The 19,419-nt window shown below is 33.8% G+C and overlaps 2 protein-coding genes across 4 annotated transcripts; both read right to left on the bottom strand.

The window, feature by feature from the left end:
* Nucleotides 1-778: 778 nt before the first annotated feature.
* Nucleotides 779-3,381, bottom strand: LOC126662323 (uncharacterized). Of its 2 annotated transcripts, XM_050356266.2 has the most exons (6): nt 2,996-3,381; nt 2,420-2,486; nt 2,194-2,343; nt 1,850-2,056; nt 1,718-1,759; nt 779-1,589 (listed from the first exon to the last, which is right to left on the bottom strand). In XM_050356266.2, exons 4-6 carry the CDS (start codon nt 1,882-1,884, stop codon nt 1,019-1,021), a joined length of 648 nt encoding a protein of 215 aa, XP_050212223.1. In that variant the 5' UTR covers nt 1,885-2,056; nt 2,194-2,343; nt 2,420-2,486; nt 2,996-3,381; the 3' UTR covers nt 779-1,018. The 2 variants fall into 2 exon arrangements, with proteins under 2 accessions (XP_050212223.1, XP_055960191.1); XM_056104216.1 differs by having other exon boundaries at nt 1,850-2,053; nt 2,420-3,381.
* Nucleotides 3,382-10,734: 7,353 nt separating this feature from the next.
* LOC126662321 (uncharacterized) lies at nt 10,735-13,398 on the bottom strand. 2 transcript variants are annotated; one of them, XR_008789774.1, is made up of 4 exons: nt 12,932-13,398; nt 12,238-12,414; nt 12,050-12,146; nt 11,435-11,523 (listed from the first exon to the last, which is right to left on the bottom strand). XR_008789774.1 is itself a non-coding variant. In XM_050356263.2 (3 exons), exons 1-3 carry the CDS (start codon nt 13,311-13,313, stop codon nt 11,191-11,193), a joined length of 1,080 nt encoding a protein of 359 aa, XP_050212220.2. In that variant the 5' UTR covers nt 13,314-13,398; the 3' UTR covers nt 10,735-11,190. The 2 variants fall into 2 exon arrangements, 1 of the variants encoding a protein (XP_050212220.2); XM_050356263.2 differs by having other exon boundaries at nt 10,735-11,523; nt 12,050-12,414.
* Nucleotides 13,399-19,419: the final 6,021 nt, after the last annotated feature.

Raw genomic sequence — 19,419 nt, 5'->3', positions numbered from 1 at the left:
TTAAATAATATTTATTTTAAAAATAAATTTATATAAATGTTTTAAAATATTTATGAGTTTTAAATAATTTTTGAATTAAAGTGATTTAGTTGGATTTGGTTTTATTTGATTTAGTCTTTGGTTTGGTTAAATTTGGGTTAGTGATATGAAATGTGCCATGTCAGCTAGTTTTGCTGAGTTGGCAGTGACATGGATGACATATAGGCACAAAATTTGGTTCGATTCAAAAATGGCTGAAAAAGAAACACAATATACAAGGTTTGCCTAAATATGGTGGTTTTTCAAGATTTGGCTAAAATTGACCTAAGCCGTAAAGATTTCGCATTTTTTTGGTGAATAAGCCTCGTATAAATGACTTATTTAATTTTTATCATACAAAATATAATTTCAAAAATTATTTGATTTTGACATTCTGATGGCATGGAGAGCTTCCGATGAAATTAAGGAAAACATTTATTTTCAGGAATTAACTGTAATATGCTCCTCGGGAACATGAATCATTTCTCGGAGATGAACATAGATATATAAACGGCATGAAATTTTCAATAATCACATTTGTCATCATCGGTACCATATTCCAAATTTACAATCTAGCAAACTTTCACATATTGTGTGGGGACATTGTTCTACTCCATTGAACAACTTCATCCATTATTCACTTAGCTACAAACCGACTCTTTTTTCTGTTTTTACACACTAAATTAGTGAGGGTAATGTTATCCTCGTCGTTCGAATATAAAACTCTTCTACTCTTTAATCTACTTTTACGGAAGCAAGCAAGCGTAACATTATCATCATCATTCGAATCTAAAGCGACGTTTTCCGAATCCCTTAATGAATCAATATTTATTCTACTTGTGCAGTTTAGAGCCTTCCTAGTATTCTCTGTAGAGAGTCCATCTAAAAGAGACTTATCAACATACTTAAATATTAACTACTCTTAATTCCGAACTTTCAGAGGACAGCTTTAATGTACTGACCTGGATGGAAGTATCAGGCTGACTTTCAGATGACAGCTTTAATGTAGTGACCTGGCTTGAATATCAGGCTGACCGACTGTCTCATCCTGGTGACCGTTGGTTATTTCCAATAAATTTGAATTGGGGCAATCAAGAGATGACATAAATATATCAGCAAACCCTATTATCAGAAATTGCTCTTCGTCACCTGACTTGGAACATATTTTCTGACTCGATGCTAAATTGTTGCTATCAATAGTCCCAATGCCGTCATAATCTATCATCCTTAGTTCCGAGCTTTCAGGGTGGAACATACTACAACTCTGGTTGTTACCATCAATTTCTTCTAGGATACTCTCAGCTCTTCTTGGCTGTGATTTACATGACTCTCCGTTCTTACCGGTATCATTGTCATCTGTTACTGTCACAGGTACTGAAACAAAATTCAATGTCAAATCATCTTGAGCTTGTTGAACAAGCGAATTCTTTCTTAAACGAGTTTTTGTTCCTTTCTTAGTCTTCCCATATTTGTAGCCAGCTTCAGTGCCATTAGTTATCCCTGGGGCTTCTTCATTAGAAATTTGCGCTCCTACATTACGTCTTTTGGATCCACGCCTCTTTGAAGTGTTGCTGCATTCCAAAAATAAACCACATGCAGAATAAGAGAAAGACCCACTGGAATAGACTTTCAATCTTTGTAGGCAAAATAACATTTTAAATACACCAAGCCTTTAACAACACTAAAAAATATGGCTTACCGAGGAGAAGCAGTATTATCCTCCCCAGATGCTGCTCTTTCTCTGCAATAATAGAAGGCCTCCAATGAAATCAAGCTAGCAATGTAATCAGATAATATACAGTACAGTAACAAGAGGATAATTGGATAATACCCGGATTTCCTTTTACATTTGCGTGATTGTTTCATGTTTTCAGGTTCATATAGTGATCCCGTCACCGGCAATGGAACAAAATCATGAGGACCAAGTGCAGGCCGGTACACCTCGCGGTCCACAAAATTGCTTATAATTGCAGCTTTCTTTATTCTTCTAGCTGCTTGTAGCAATGGCACTTTATCTGGAAATAATTCCTTCCATCTTCTGGAAAAATGCAAAGTATATATATAAATAAATCACACACAAAACTGACATGGAAAATAAATAGTATATAACTGAAAGTATAAAACATAACATGATTAGGTAATTTTTAAAAATCCACTAAATTGCAAGCTATGTACCTCAGACATTGCCTATTTGTTCGTGGTGCGAGACATTTAGCAATCTTCGCCTAGCAATTTTCATATTCTTGAAATGCTATCTTTAACCTTAAATCCTCTTCTTCAGTCCACTTATTGAAATTTAAAGACAGGTCTATACAGTTCCTCCATCTGAAACAGAATTAGAAATCAAAAGTTTGGTCATGTAAGAGAAATCTACATCAACTTTAGCATTATTATTTCATACCTTTCTCTAGAATTCACATCAATTTGGCCAGGCACAGATTGAGCTATCTTCCTCCAATTTGATGGGCCTAAAAGCATCACAGCTACCATTATGAAACAATGTCGGCATGAGGCTTTTACTAAAAGAAAAGAAGCCCAAAGCAAGTGAACACCGTTATATCGATTAAAAAAATACAGTCAAAGAAACCTTTGGATATGAATCAATTCAAAATATTTGCTATAATGCAAGGAAAGTATTAGTATGAGAAAGACGTGTTTAATAAAGGCTTAACACAGTTCAAAAGAGACATGAACTGATGAACTTTAGATAAGGGGTATTAAAGACAAGCAGAGCTAAACATCGATCTTTCACTTCTGGGTGAATAAGTCCTTGAAAAAGTAAGACCAACTTAAGAAGTTCAATTATTTCAAGTACTTTGAAAATGTGAATGTGCATGCTTGTGAGTTGTGATGCTGTTTTATTCAATGTACAATGAATGAGTTTCAGAAATAGTAATTAACCAAAATGACGCCTGAGACAATTCAGAAGCTAAGCTGCATAATTATGATGTATATAGGTACTTTCCCGGAAACAGACCTGGAGGAGCACATGCACAAGATTCCACCTTCTCTAAAGTTTTTCTTTGTAATCACAACTTGAATGAAAAGTTAGTCGTCTATGCAAGTTGCAACTTTTCAACTCCATAATTATTCATATATAGTTATACTAGCAACAGGTCATAACAAGGTAAAACTTAGGGTCTCGAGTTGAGATTTTATAAGCTAGACCTTTTATTAAAGCCTAGTTTTCCTATCAAGCCCTCCATTTGAATCAAAAAGGAAAAAATATATGTATTGCATTTTGTAGGAAGGTCGGGATGTAGCACAAGGCTTTACCCCCGAACATCAACATCCCAGGCCCAATCAGACCAATACTACCGATTTAACAAGACTGGACTGGATTCAATGCTCTGCATGGATTGGAGTGAATGGAAAGGGAATGAAAGGGAACGTGTTATACATGTGTGTGTGTGTGTGTATATATATATATATATATATATATATATATATATATATTTGGATGAAAAACATGGGGAAGGAATAGGAATGGAAGGGGAATCATTCCCCTTATATGAATTGAAAAATATTCTACCCCAATTTGAGGTGTAGAAAAGTTCAATTTCTTGTTACAATAAAAATGATAGCAAAAATACCCTTTTTTACCTCTAATCTACCAATGAGTTACCAAATAATCACTAATAAACTACCAAAAAGAAGATTTTTGCAAAAAATTCAAAAAATGAGGCATTTTTGAAAAAAACCCTAAAAATAAGGGCAAATGCGATATGTGTTTATAAAGCTACTCATTTTATATAAATCTACTAAATTTCTTAATATTTGTATTTATTCGAAACTGTCTATCAATTTGGAACGGAGGGAGTAATTACTAAACACAAGGAATTCTGTCCTTGTTAATTACTATTATCCCCCATGAGTTTATGTCCTAAATCTTGTTTCCTCCACGAGTTCTAAAATAATACTATTTCTCCCTCACATTTTAGGCTATTTTTTTACTAAACCCCCCCTTTTTTTCTTAATACTTGTGTTTATCCTAAACTATCTATTAATTTGGAACAGAGAGAGTAATTATTGAACATAAGGAATTTTTCTGTCCCTATTATTTTATAGGTTAATTACTATTATCCATATGAGTTTATGTCCAACTCCAAATAATTGTTTCATCCATGAGTTAAACAATAATACTATTTCCCCCTCACATTTTAGTTTTTTTTTTACTAAAACCTCCCTTTTATAAAGAGGTTTCAGTTAACTGAAGTCTGAAACATAAAACTGAGGGGGAAATAGTGATTTTTCATAACTGAGGGGCGAATCAGTATGTCAAACCAAAACTCGTGAAGTAATAGTAATTAACCCTTATTTTTTTTATAATCCCAATATTTTTTTTTATAATTCCAATATATTCTTGTAAAATATTAAACCCTATATTAGTTTTTATTTTGTTACACATTCAAATGGCAAGTCTGCATCAACTTCTTTTTTCTTCTCAAAATTTGTTCGTATGTTTACTATTCGAATAGTCTTTATTTGTTTGATATTTAAACTTTGAATAGCTGTAACTACATGTACGATTTTATATAAACAAAGAGATCCATTGATTATTTTATTATGTGACACAATAATGTAGTTGATAAAATAGTGTCAACGGTCTCTGTTTCCTCATTAATAAAAATTAAAATATTGGAGTTGATATAATAAATTTGGTAGTTGTTTGCAAAATTTCAATTTTACTTCAATTCTAAAATGAAGATTGCAAAAACGTTAGTGTAATAACATCATTTTTCTTTTGTTTGTTTTTTGTCATAATTTATTTTCTCCTTCCTCTCATCCAAATAAGTTAAAAAATTCCTTTCCTTTAACCTTTTAATTATACTTTTTATCCAAACACAATTAAATTAAAAACTTCATTTTCCATTTGATGACAAACATCACCAGATGCAGTCAACACTACTATTCCAAGTACAACACAAGATAGTTATCATTCCCATCTGGATGTCGGGTGAAATCATGCAGTTTTATTTCAATCAAACTATGGTTAAGTATGTTGCACGGAAATGGAAACGGACACCATGAAAAAATACAGGAAATGGAAACGTGGGAAAATGTGTAAATAACAAAAATATAGGGATATATTTATAAAAATTTAAAATTTAAAAATTGTATATATATTAAATTTACTTATAAATAATATATTTTTATATAAATAAATTACTATCACATTATATAAAATAAGTCATTTATATAAGTGTAATTAGATTTTTGTGTTTGAAAAGAAGAAGAGTTTTTGTTTGTTTATTGTGATTAATGTGAATAATAAAGTTTGTTGGTGAATAATTATATATATTAATTTATAAATAACTCGTTAAAACGATTATATATAACTTTTCAAGATTTTTTTTAAGGAAACGGGTATCTAACTTTTATTATTTACAGAAACGACCCTGAAAAGTTTTTGAGAGTTTCGAAAACGTTTAAACGGGGAAACGCACCTTCGTCAAGGTTGTCGTGCATCATACATACAGCTAATGACTCAAGTTAATAATGGATAAGCTTTTCAAACAAAACTTTGATAAAAGAATTAGAAGAATAATCCATATAATAAGAAGTTAGAAACGCCTCAAATTTGCTCAAAATGATATAGTTTACTGCTATTATATTATATAATAAACAAAGTTGATGCCTTTTACCAGCATCTATATGGTGAAGGTCAACATGTATAGAACAGCAGGTTAAAAGAAACTTGTGTAGCTATATGTATCTAGAGCATCTTTAAAATTGAGGAATCAATAGGCTTGAAACAAAATGAGATATTGAGGGATCAATAGACATGAAACAAAATATTAATGCGAGTAAGTTGAGTAACTATATATACGACTCACAAGAAAATAATTAATTTACTTCATTAATTAGATTGTAATACCAATTACTAAACTAAAGAATGTCGCCCACTCTTTTCTCAAAAAAAAATGCCACCCACACCAAGTTACAATAACCAGAAATGGCTTAAAAAAGTATAAAGAATCAACATAATTTGGAAGTAAAAGATGTTGTTATTCTTATAAGAACACAACAAAAGAACAAACATACAGAAAGTAAAACTCGAAGAGCAATTTTCATTTTCACTTTTGGTTGCTAGTCCAAGAAATTAAACTGCAGGTTGCAAAAGGCCATTGCATTTAGTAAAATAAAATTATATAAGTTAGGCTTCAAACAAGATGCAACAAAATTAAAACAGCGTATGTTGATTTTGAGATAGGGGAAAAACAAATTACAAGTTCTCCCTCATTCCCTACCACTTATAGATAAGTTTACATGCCAGACAAAACTTGGAGGGAAACTTTGTTCCATTCCCTTAACAGCCAATGTACATGAAAAGATGTTGGTAAAATTACGCAAGCGTACGTAGCCAACTTGTAATACAGACTATGAAGTCCGGATATCGTACCCACAGAGAAAGCTCTAAAGATAACCAGTTAAGGAACTCGATTCGAATAGCCGAAAAGATAGTTTTTGTTTGTTGTGTAATTAAAAGACAGAAATTAACAATTGTAATTTAACGTAAACTAAAGCTGTAATTCAAACGGCGTTTTAACAATAATGGGAAAAGCAGGGATTATTAATGTTCGTTATGCTGTTTACTTGATTCGGGTTATGGATTGTATTATTCTGATGAGGTTCGAACTAATCTTAGGCACCTAAAATTCTCTCTCGAGCAATTACAGGCAAAAGTATTAAACTCACTAATACTAGGTTAATTATTCACTCTCGCACAATGATTAACCTATGTATAAATCAATTTAATAGTTGTTAAGCAAATTCAAAGAACCCGCACTCGTTAATTCACTCTCGCACAATTAACTCCTGCGTTCTTAATTATATTGTTCTATTCCAATTTTACTCTCTCGAGCTAAAACTAAAACAAATGGCATAAACTAAGTGATCAATTTAGGCTAAGCATTAAGCACAATAATTAAAACCCATCAAGAACAAAAACCCATAAATCCAATTCAATTAGACAGACATAATTGCGATTAATAATCCCTAACGAAGGGTTTAGCTAGACATAATAATGAAATAACTAAAAACAATAATTAACGAATTCATTCTGCGATTAAATAAATCACTACTAGAAATATGTCATTTAGCGACGGATTTTTCCGTCGCTAAATGGTATAAATCCGTCGCTAAATGCCATTAGCGACGGATTAGCGACGGATTAAATCCGTCGCTAAATTCCTGGTCGCTAAATCATTTAGCTACGGAAAGAAAAAATTAGCGACGGATTTTAAAAAATTTAGCGACGGATTTAGCGACGGATTTTAATCCGTCACTAATTTTTTTTTAAAAAAAAAATAAAAAAATTAATTTTTTTAATTAAAGCTAAAAATGAAATATTATTTAATCTATAGCCCACGGTCACCCACCCACCCGCGATAGGTCACCTATCATCATCCTCCGGCATTTTTCGCAAACTTCCCAGTAGGTCACCCATCCTTCAATTGCTCTCAGCCAAACCTCTTTAACCTTCTAGTTCCTCCGCGCGTAACTCCATCTTATCCAGCTCAAATTCTTAATACATATCTATGCATATTATATTTAAATATAACTAAAATGAACGAATATTTACTCCCGCAATTAACAACCACATTATAAAATATTTTTTTCATAAATATTTATTTTTTTAATAAATAATTATTTTTTATACATAATTAATTCTTTAATAAATAATTATTTTATTAATAAATAAATATCGTTTAATAAATAAATATTGTTTAATAAATAATTATTTTATTAATAAATAAATATTTTATTAATAAATAAATATTTTTTAAGAAATAAATATTTTTAAATAAATAAATATTTTTTAAATAAATAATTGTTTTTTAATAGAATTAATACTTTTAGCGACAGATTCTGAAAACCGTCGCTAAAAGTAAGCATTTAGCGACGGATTCTGAAATCCGTCGCTAAAAGTAAGCATTTAGCGACGGGTTTTAAAATTCGTCGCTAAAAGTGAAAAAAAAATTGGCGGGGTTTGTCCCGCCATTTTAGCGACGGAATTTCCGTCTCTAAAGTTGGCGGGATGAATCCCGCCAATTTTTTTTAGGGATTTAGCGACGGATTTAAAATCCGTCGCTAAATCCGTCGCTAAATCTGATTTTAGCGACGGATTTGAAATCCGTCGCTAAAATCCGTCGCTAATCGACAGTTTTCTAGTAGTGAATACTGAATATGAAATTAATATCAATCGTACCTTGTTTGAAGTAAACTAATAATGAACAATGAAAATCCAGCGATAATGAAGAACGAATACTAAAATTGTAATAATCTATAGTCTAATCTCAAAAATAAAGTCGCGAACCCTAATATAATGTTTAAGAAAGGTATTTCTACTAAGTCTTCTTGTAATCTTCGAGCTATGTCAAATTTCCATAATACCCAAGTCTTTTATTTGTCGAAATCCACTGACAGAGGCTAAAAACGACATATCAGCATCACTTAAACGGACGGCGCACGACGTGCAGGGGTGAAGGGCACGTCGTGCCCTTTATAAAACTCAGCCGCACGACGTGCACAGCCAAACCGCACGTCGTGCGGTACCAATTTTTTTCAAGCACGTCGTGCTCATCGACGTGCTTTCCCATCTCAAAAGTTCTGGACACTGGAGTTGAAGTGCTCTCAACGTGCTCTCAATAAGCACGACGTGCACCACTAACTTTGTGCCAAAATGATCTCGTTTCTTGCTCCAAACGCTTCCCGGCTCTCTCATAAGTCCAAAATCGCTCTAATAAGCTCCAAAACCATCCGTTTACGTGCATATACCTGAAATGCTTGGACATAACAATAAGAACCACAACTAACATGATTTCGACGTCAAATACGCAATAAAAAGACCTGAAAGTACCTAGAAAATAGGAGTATTTCTACTCCTATCAAACATCCTCACACTTACCTTTTGCTTATCCTCAAGCAATTAAAGAACAATGTCACATTACCAATCATCAAACTTTGTCAAAAATCCCAAAATTAAAGCACTTTCACAACCCCCTAAATAATGAACCGATCAACACTAAACCTTTAAGCCAAACAACACTGCAAGAATAACATCAAATACCAATTCCCAGTGCCAAATCATGAATTAATAACACCGAGACTACACAGATACACTTATTAAAACATGATTTCTAAATTACATTGATCAAAAATGGCAATCCAATCAATTCAAAAACACAAACGAAATTTGAGCAAATGAGCAAAAATACAAGTCTGCATAATGAAATCACCAATTAACTCCTCACAAGGTAGTCTCTCGCACACAAGTGTAACAAGTATAAACAATTAAGCTCTCACATCAATACATGTAATCTTGCCATAAGCTTGCCTATAGTTCACAATTCCACTACTAAGTTAAGTCAAACAAAAAGAATCAACAAACACAAACTAGAAACCATGTAAATAAAAACTTTAGCTCTTTCTTTTTATCAATCTCTTTTTTCTTTACTTGTCATGCCTTGAGTTCTTATTTTCAGATTTGTATCTTTTAAACTTAGCTTTTCTCTTTTTATTTCTTTTTCTTTGCTTTCTTTTTCAAGATCTCTTTTATTTTTCGCTCCTTTCCTGAACTTCAAAAGGCAACACTAATCATATCAAACAAGAGATAATCAATCTAATATCATGAGCTGAGGATGTTATACATCCTCACACTAGTTTCCCGCATATCCATCAATCTGTCAAGTCAAAATAAGGTAGAAAAGAGAGAGATAAGAAAAGGTAAAGTGTGTAAAATGTGTGTAAAACAACAAAAATATGGCTAAGGCTCAAATTGGTTAAACTAAGGGACAATGGTAGGCTATTTAAAGTGGTCTAAAGAATAGGTTATCCTAATTGCCATTTATCACTTTCAAATTATTCAACCTACAATGCAATTTTACTGTGGACGCAAGGCAAGTTCTAGAAAATTAACATGTATCGACTCACACCACAATAAAATGAGACATAAAAAGTATGCTCGATAAGGCTTAAAAATCTCATAAAACTGGGTAAACACAAGGTGATTTAAAATAAAAACATGGTTAATTGCTCAAAATTTCAAAATTTCCACAAGTGCTCCTGTCAAGATTGTCATGCCAAAATTCACAATATTCAGAAGAAAGAACATGTTTTCCGAAGTGCAAATTTTCACCTCAGTCTTATTAATTCATGCTGGCTAACTAGGCAAGTGTTATTTAACTGTCATTCTCACAAAGTTGTTCGAACATAAGAGCAAAAATTAACCAACTCATTAAATAGGGGGAACGAAAACACTAATAGCTTTATACCTAATAGCTTCAGAGAAGGCTTGCAACAGCATATCCATAAATAAGCCTCATATTTTTGAAGTACAAAAGAAATGTACAATTTAAAGAGAAGTACTTACTGAGATTCACATTCTGCACCAGTACGACCAGTGACATATAAGGAAGCCAACTGATTGCAATTGATCTTTGGAAGAAATTCTCTACACATTTTTGGGGTAATTTCCAAATCTTTGATTGATGCAATAACAACATCTAAGCAATTTAAAACACTAGAGTATCCTTCTGGACCACTTCAAAATAAAAGGTGTCAGGAAATTATTCTTGAGTCATCAAAAATCATTAATACAATTACTACATCAAATCTTCTCCAACAGATTGAAAATAACCTTGCATTGCCCAATTTGAATATTATAAGATATGTCCAAAAATGAAAAAAAATGTTGGTCACTGTCTGAGATCATAAGAACTGCAAAGCAGGAATCTCTTATTGAAATGGAAACAATTCCTCATACAAGACATATTTTCTCTCTTATATAGGGGTGTAAACGGGCCAAGCAGAGCCCAAGTTAGGCCAAGCTCGAGCTCGAGTGTGTTTTACAAGCTCGAGCTCGAGCTCGGTCGGGCTTAAACTTTTAAGCTCGAGTTTGAGCTCGAACAATATTCGAGCTACCCTAGCCCGAGCTCGAGCTCGACTTGATTTAAATAAAAATAAAAATTAATATTAAGAAAATAATCAAATTTGATGTATTCTAATTTTTTCTATTATATAGTATGCAATTTAATCAATTTATAATATAAATAACTAAATTTAGAGGTATAAAAGTTTAATATAATAATAATTTTTATTTTTATTTTCTTATAACAAGCTCGTTCAGGCCCGTTTAGCCTCACGAGCCTTTGTATATGATACTCGAACTCAGCTCGAGATGAAGCTCGAGCTCGAATTTTTCGAGCCAATATCGAGCTTTTTTCGAGTCGATCTCGAGTCCAACTCGTTTACACCCCTACTTTTATTCTTCTTAAAAAAAATAACAACACGGTTTAGATACCTAAATTGCTCCGTTGAAAACTGAAGTGCCAATTCTTGAAATTGTTGCCTTATTCCCTTTCTAAGATTTTCCTTTTCAGCCTCCTTCCACTTTTTATGTTTCATCATATGAGGAGAATTCGCCAATGCTTTTCTATAATAAGCAACATGAGAATTTTCTAGTAGACCATCATGCATGGCTGAGACCTTTTTATCATTATCCTAAATGAGCCAAATATATCTTTAGTAAATTAGTAAATCAGTAAAGATAAAATATTGTATAAAAAATAAACTCATATAATAAATTATCCAATTTGGACAACACTGAAAGCTAAGCTGCCAATGTAACATGTAACCAACTACCGATATTAGCAACAAATGCAAGAATTACATGTTTATGAATATTGAAAGTTCAAATTCATAGACACAGGAATCAACAACAAAAATCTACACATTTCATATTCAAATGACTTGAATTGAAATAGTGGAACCATGCTATTTTAGATTTATATAAGGAAGCTTAAAACTGAATCTTGGGCTATAAAAATTCCACTTCATTCTCATTCCGACTCCAAGTGGAGCCAAACATGCCACAAGAGCCTAAACTAAATAAATGTCTTGTCATACTGCAATATTCAATTCATTGACATATGTTGTAGTAAGTTAGTAACATATAAGTTGCAGTCGTTACTCAAAAGTTAAAGCAAATAATAAAATACTAATCTGTCAGCAATGACTAAGAATTAACCTTTGATTTTGATGTTTCACAGCTCAATATTCTTTTCACTGAGATCAATTGTATACGGGGATCCTTCCCTAATGCAAGATCTCGTCCAGTAGTTTTCCTGCAGAAAAACTGCATGCCTTTAATGATATCAACACGTTTCTTCAATTTTTTATTTTCTTCGATTCTTGCTTGAATATGACCTAACTTACTCTCCAAAAACTTCTGACATGATCGATTCCTCTTAATGGCATCATGTAACAATTGTGTAGGCTTTGGGAACCTCGAAATATCGTTTACCTCCAACGCCAGAAAAGTATGAGCATCGCAAGTGTCTAAATCACTGGCTACATTCTCCGCCGAATTCTGCATTCCTTTCCTTAGAGTATCTAAAAAGAAAATTTATCCAATTAATGCAAGACGTAAACCTTCTAAAGACTAAAAAATTCACATTCTATTCAGTTAAATTCTTTTTTCACAATACTCTGCTTAGAAAGTCCCTAGGAATTAAATTCTTTTGAATAAAAAGGCAAGCAATTTCAAAATAGAAGAAATCATGAAATAGTTGGCAATATTTGGCAACAACTAATCAATTCAATTCAATTCTGGCACATAAATGATGTATTCAAACTCATTTCAAAAATAATAGGCTCAATGATGAAGGGAGGGGAGCCATGCGACCATGGCCCCTCCAACTTTTCAAAAATGTCAAAATTAGAACCAAAACTTTTTATATTTTACAATTTGACCTCCCTAATTTTAAAAATTGCCTCCTTAATGTCATGATTTCATTCAAATTTCAAAATTAACGTAAAATAACTTGATTTCTAATAAAAAAACTACAAACTCAAATTATAACTTTAATTTCCCAATGTCTTGAAAAAAAAATGAACATTATAAGTTCACCATTGTTATCATAAGCAGCAAAACGCCTCTGGACAGCACAAAGAGTATCAAAATCACTATCATCCTCAATAGTAGGTGAGATATCTAATAGAGAACTTGAATCGAAACGTTTTTGAATGTTTCTCAATAATTCAAAATCATCCTCCTGTTGGCCGCCGTCATCACCAGAGAAATCTCCGTCCGCAGAAGAGGGAGAAGGCAAATTAAAGTTGGTAGTAGCGGTGGTGGTGGCTGCGGTGGTGGCGGTGGTGTTAAGATAGGGGCGCATGCAGGCTTGCCCAAGGGCTTCAATGTCTTTGTCGAGATCGTCGTCGATTTCATAATCGTCGACATCTTCGTCACTATAGAGGTCGCCCGTGCTGTTTGTAATTGAAGGAGACATAAAGCCTTGTTAGGGTTTTGGCGGCTGAAGGAATTTGAATTTATAGGTTCCTGATGATGATCGATGTGGGATAATTTCTTCTCCGCATATATTAGGACTAATTACACAAAAGTATCCGTTTTTATTTTTATTTGTATTTTCTACCCGGTACTTCTTAGCTTACCTATTTTTCTTGAGAAAAAACTTATTTCAATATGTTATAGCTAGAAATATAATATGTTTTACAAAAGATATAGAGTATGTTAAAATTATAAGAATAGCATAATAAAACATTACCAATTGCTATATAAAAATAATATGGATTACGATTCCCCCAAGTTCAAAATGAACTTGAGGGGGTCATGTTCACGATCTACACCGTTCAATACAAAATGAACGGTGTAGATCAAAAAAGTAAAATTTTAATTAAATTAATCTACACCGTTCATTTTACAATGAACGGTGTAGATTGTGAACATGACTTCCTCAAGTTCATTTGAACTTGAGAGATTCCCAATCCAAATAATATTAGTCGATTTTAGTATTTTATTGTTTTAGATAGGATGATGATGTTGATTCTTTTAAAAAAATCGCAACATCCGCCTTGTTCTGATGTTCCCCATCGAAGAAGGAGTACCTAGACTAAATAGTTGTGAAGATTGTGAAGATGGTGGACTATAAGTTTCCTTCTTAGTCAAGTGCAGTTCTTTCTGACTAAAAAAATGTAGTTCTTTGAAAATGTGAGTCACTTTAAATGACATCTCAGTAGATTTTAAAATCTGATTGTTTCCGAAAGATAAAGGTAAAAAGTTTAAGATATTGTTAGGTTACCTGCCGCGTCTCTTTTCTAAGGACTATATGCGGTCAGTTGCAATCAAGCATGCATACAGTATTCAAGCAAGCAGACTTTTAAAGCTGGAAAGTTTTTCCCCAGGGCTTCTTCATTAGAATTAGTTATCCCCAGGCTTCTTCATTAGAAATTTGCGATCCTACAGTACGTCTTTTGGATTCACGCCTCTTTGAAGTGTTGCTGCATGCCAAGAATAAACCACATGCAAAATAAGAGTAAGACCCGCTGAAATAGACTTTTAATCTTTGTAGGCAAAATAACATTTTAAATACACCAAGCCTTTAACAACACTAAAAAATGTGGCTTACCGAGGTGAAGCAGTATTATCCTCCCCAAATGCTGCTCTTTCTCTGCAATAATAGAAGGCCCCCAATGAAATCAAGCTAGCAATGTAATCAGATAATATACAGTACAGTAACAAGAGGATAATTGGATAATACCTCGATTTCCTTTTACACTGCCTATAATTACCAAGTATAAGCTATTACTTTTAAAATTAAGCTATTGCTCATGATTAGCGAGTTTAAGCCATCGCTTATAAAACTAAGCTATTGCTTATTACTACCGAGCATAAGCTATCACTTATAATTACTGACTATAAGCTATTGCTTATAAACTTAAGCTATTGCTTATAGCAACTGATTATAAGCTATTGCTTATAACTACCGAGTATAATCTATCGCTTATAAAATTAAGCCTATTACTTACAATTACTGAATATAAGCCATTGCTTGAAAAATTAAACGATTGCTTATAACGACCGAGTATAAGCTATTGCTTATAATTACCGACTATAAGATATTGCTTAAGTTATTTCATATAATTACCGAGTATAAGCTATCGCTCATAAAATTAAGCCTTCTCTCATAGAATAAAGCTATCGCTTATAGAATAAAATTGTCGCTTAAAAAATCCAAGTAAACTATCGCTTATAAATTTGCCGAGACAAGTGACAACCTATAGAAGCAAGCTATCGCTTAAGAATTCGCGTAAGCAATCGCTTAAATCTCCGACTTGAGCAATCGCTTAAATTTCCGACTTGAGGTATCGCTTAAATCTCCGAATCAAGCTACCGCTTAAATCTCCAAACTAAGCTATTGCTAAAAAATCGAATTAAGCTATCACTTAAATCTCCGAGATAAGTTATCGTTTAAATCTGGGAACTAAGCTATCGCTTACATCTCCGAGTTAAGCTATCGCTTACATCTCCGAGTTAAGCTATCGCTTACATCTCCGAGTTAAGCTATCGCTTAAATCTCTGACCTAAGCTATCGCTTAAATCTCCGACCTAAGCTATCCCTTAAATCCGAGCTGAGCTATCGCTTAAATCTCCGAGTTAAGCTATTGCTTAAAATTCTAACCCCAGACATCGCTTAAAACTTTAAGCAATCGCGTGGAACTTCGACCTAAGCAATCGCTTATCAAATTAAGCTATCGTTTGGCCAAGGTAAGCTATCGCTTATAAATCGCTTAACCGAGATTAAGCAATTGCTTATAAGATTAAGCTATCAGTTAACCGAAGTAAGCTATCGCTTATAAGATTAAGCTAACACTTCTAAGATTAAGCTACCGCTTCTAAAGATATAGCTACCGCTTATAAATTTAACCAATCGCTTAACCGAGATTAAGCTATCTCTTATAAAATTAAGCTAGAGATAAGCAATTGCTTATAAAATTAAACTCTCTCTTATAAAGTTCTCAGATAAGTCATTGCTTATAAAAATTAAGCTATCACTTACAACATTTTGATATTAAGCTATCGTTTACAACATACCAAAATTAAGTTATCGCTTAAATTCCGACATAAGCTTAAAACTCCGACTCACAATAATCCTAAAAATCCGAATAAGTCATCGCTTATAAATTTGCCGAGATAAACCATTGCTTACATGGTTAAGTCATTGCTTATACATTTAGAAAAATGAGTTATCACTTATAGAATTAAGCTATCATTTAACAAATCCGAGTTAAGCTATTATTTATAAATTTGCCGAAATAAACTATCGATTAGAAAAAATATGAGATGAAAAATAAGCTATCTGTTACAACTTATAAGAAGAAAAATATGATATCGCTAAGATAACCGAGATGGAAAATTAGGTATGGCTTACGAATTGCAAGACATTTCAAGTCGGCTTTAGACAAACTCAGCGAGTAAGAAAGATACCCACACTGAAATTATGAAATAAAAAGCAAAATAACCCGGACATAAATATCCGATATTGGAGGGGAAGACTGGTGAAAACAACATAACTGGAATAGCTACAAAAGCTCAATACCAAAATTTATCCCCAAGACTAAAACTGAAATTACTTGCCCTTCATAAACTGAGACCAAAAAAGTCACTAGGGTATCCTCGGCCCAATACCAGTAAACATTCGAGATAACACTCTTCGCATAACAAACCATCTAAACCGAGATAACTATCAATTGAAATAAGATATCTCAATCCTAAGTGAATCCACAAATATTACCGAACGCCGAAATTATAATACAAAATATTGCATTAATATCGCTAAAGCAAAATAGAAAGGCGTAAATGAAAAAGAAAATGAAAAAAACGAAGGTGATAAACCCAAAGGAAAAATGCGCATATTCAATATTAATTATAGTAAAGAACAAAAATCATACGACGTGGGTTCATTGACAACTAAAAGGCATAGCTACCAAAAATGCAAACTGTCGGCTTATCAACTTTGATTAATTCCGCACACCTGACCAAAAACAAAAGAACCGAGTTCGAATTCGCCGAACAAACATCATAAGATAAACACCACCAAATAAAAACAAGCTCGGACATAAATATCTGATACCTGAAGGGGGGGACTTGTGATAACAATATGGATGGTACACGTGTAAAAGGCTAAAGATAAGGTAATATTCCCAAGCCTAAACTCTAAGCCCAAAGCTCAATAATAAATAATGGCAACCCCAATGGTCAAATGCCGAGCAAACCAGAGTTACCGAGCATAACCCCACAACCGGGATCATAGTTCGCCAATAACAAGTCATAACGAGGTAAGTATTTAATCGAGCATAACCAATCTCGGCATACCGAGCATACACCAATATTCGGACAATAAACATTCCCCAACACCAAGTCGGCGTATCCGACTACATAAAAACGGTACAAGTTAATTAACTTTGTCCCCTACCAACACATGTGACAATATTTCCTATAAATACTCCTATAAAAGGTAAGTTTAGGATAATACGCTTTTTACACTCTTACTCCTTTTCTCTTCTCTATTCTTTCTCCTACACAAATACTGACTTGAGCGTCGGAGTGAACGCCTGGAGACCCACCTCCGGCGTTCCTTTTGACAATTCTTTGATAATTTCAGGTGAGCTTTGAGGACTCCTTAGGCCCGATATCTCCTTCGATAACTGACTAGTTATCAGGACTAATCACGTTAATTTAGTAATTAAATTCAGTAAATCCAGCAAATCACCTAGAAATCATAGGATTGCCACAAAAATGTAAATAGAGGTTATATAGGATATTCAAGATGACAAATAAATAAAATCAATCACATTTAGAAATTCAGTTTTAGGCTTTGTGCATGTAAAATGATCCAGACCAGCCATTATCTGATACATGATGGAAACCACCAGGGTTAAATGTATGCTTAAGAGTACTTTATACTTGCCTCACATGCCAGATTGAGTCATATGCGCGTCTTATATGTGTCCTTTTACCGTTTTCATACGTGTTCAATTTCCAGCAAATTATACTGTGAATTGCATGAATATTGAGATGAGAATAACCGAACATGTCCAAAACGGGGTGTCTAAACCTACTCAGAGCATTCCCACCTATGTTGTGAGAATTTTCAAGCTCCCGATCACCTTGTGTGAAGAAATTTAGAAAATCGTGATGCACTTTTGGTGGGGAGATATGTATAATGACTCTAAGATTCATTCGGTCTGGTGGAAAAAAATGTGTTATTCTAAGATGGTTAGCGGAATGGGGTTTAGATGTTTTGAGGCATTGAATGTCGCCCTCCTCACTAAGCAAGCTTGGCGTATTGGCACGTCTCCTGGATCTTTATTTGCTAGGATTCTGAAGTCAAAATATTTCCCTAGAATTGATTTTTTTCAGCTCAGTTGGGACACTGTCTGAGCTTCACTTGGAGGAGGATTTTTGGAGCAATCCTTTTATTGCAAAAAGGAGACTTGTTGGCAGGTTGGTTCGGGAAATGATATTAGCATTTGGAAAGATTAATGGCTCCCTGCTTGCCCTACGAAAAAGTTACTTTCTCCAATCCCTCCTATCGCCCTTGATGACAATGCTAGAGTTTCTTGTCTTATGGATGAAAATCGGATTTCTTAGATCAGCCCGCTACTTAGGCACTTCTTCCTTCCTTGCGAGGCTGATGCAATTCTAGCCATCCCTTGTAGCAGCAATGCGGGCAATGATATTCTGTTTTGGAGCTTGACTTAAGGATGGAATTTATACAGTCTTCCCCAAATGCGCTCGGGGCTTGTCAATCATCATCTCCGAATGGGATATGGAAGTTTATCTGGAACTTGAACATTCCTATGAAAATATGCCATTTTATTTAGAAGATGCTTAACCAAGCCTGCCTTCGTAGGACAACTTTAAAAAAAGAGGTTTGATTTTTGAATTTAAATGCCTCTCGTGTGTCGGGGTTGAAGAGCTGCACTTGTTTCAATACTGCCCTTTTGCACAAGCTGTTTGGCAGAAATCCTCAATTACTATGGTTCTCACCACTCATGCTCCAGCTTGTATAGCCGAGTGGTTAGGGACGTGAAGGCCATTTTAAGCAAACAAGATTTTTGGGTGTTCGCTGTTATTTTGTGGTGTTCATGGAATCAAAGAAATAACAAATTTCATGGTAGACATGCTGCTTCCATCCAAGACGTGTCCTTTTAATCGGCACAACTTCTTCTTGACTTCTATTCTACTCGATCTCGCTCTATTCACGCATAGATCAGTAAGCCTCACCATTGGACCCCGCCGGAAGCTCCTTTCTTCAAGTTCAACTCTGATGCTGCAGTGTGATGAAAATGGAATTGTGAGCTTGATAGTGGTTGGTTGTGATTCAACAAGAGATATCCGTTTAGCAACAGGGTGTGGAGTTAAAGCCTGTTGGAAACTCGATTTAGTAGAAGCTCTTGCTATTAAGATGTGGGTGGTTAATGCAGTTAATATTAGCATCAAGCATGCGATGTTCGAATCAGATTCCCTCCTTGTGATTGACACTATCCATGACTCAAGAAATCAAAGATATATTGTGTCTCATGTTGTCAAAG

The sequence above is a fragment of the Mercurialis annua genome, linkage group LG8, assembly GCF_937616625.2.
Source record: "Mercurialis annua linkage group LG8, ddMerAnnu1.2, whole genome shotgun sequence".
Lineage (NCBI taxonomy): Eukaryota > Viridiplantae > Streptophyta > Magnoliopsida > Malpighiales > Euphorbiaceae > Mercurialis > Mercurialis annua.
This window is presented reverse-complemented; position numbering and strand designations above follow the sequence as displayed.

Bases quoted from the DNA above. Each gene is read 5' to 3' on its own strand.
- LOC126662323 (XM_056104216.1), bottom strand. From the start codon at position 1,884: ATGAAACAATCACGCAAATGTAAAAGGAAATCCGG. The intron at 1,760-1,849 runs GTATTATCCAAT...CTATTATTGCAG, and splicing joins AAATGTAAAAGGAAATCCGG to AGAAAGAGCAGCATCTGGGG. The intron at 1,590-1,717 runs GTAAGCCATATT...TTTGGAATGCAG, and splicing joins GATAATACTGCTTCTCCTCG to CAACACTTCAAAGAGGCGTG.
- LOC126662321 (XM_050356263.2), bottom strand. From the start codon at position 13,313: ATGTCTCCTTCAATTACAAACAGCACGGGCGACCTCTATAGTGACGAA. The intron at 12,415-12,931 runs GTGAACTTATAA...TTTTCTTTTTAG, and splicing joins TGCTGCTTATGATAACAATG to ATACTCTAAGGAAAGGAATG. The intron at 11,524-12,049 runs GTTAATTCTTAG...TGGCTCATTTAG, and splicing joins GTGAAACATCAAAATCAAAG to GATAATGATAAAAAGGTCTC.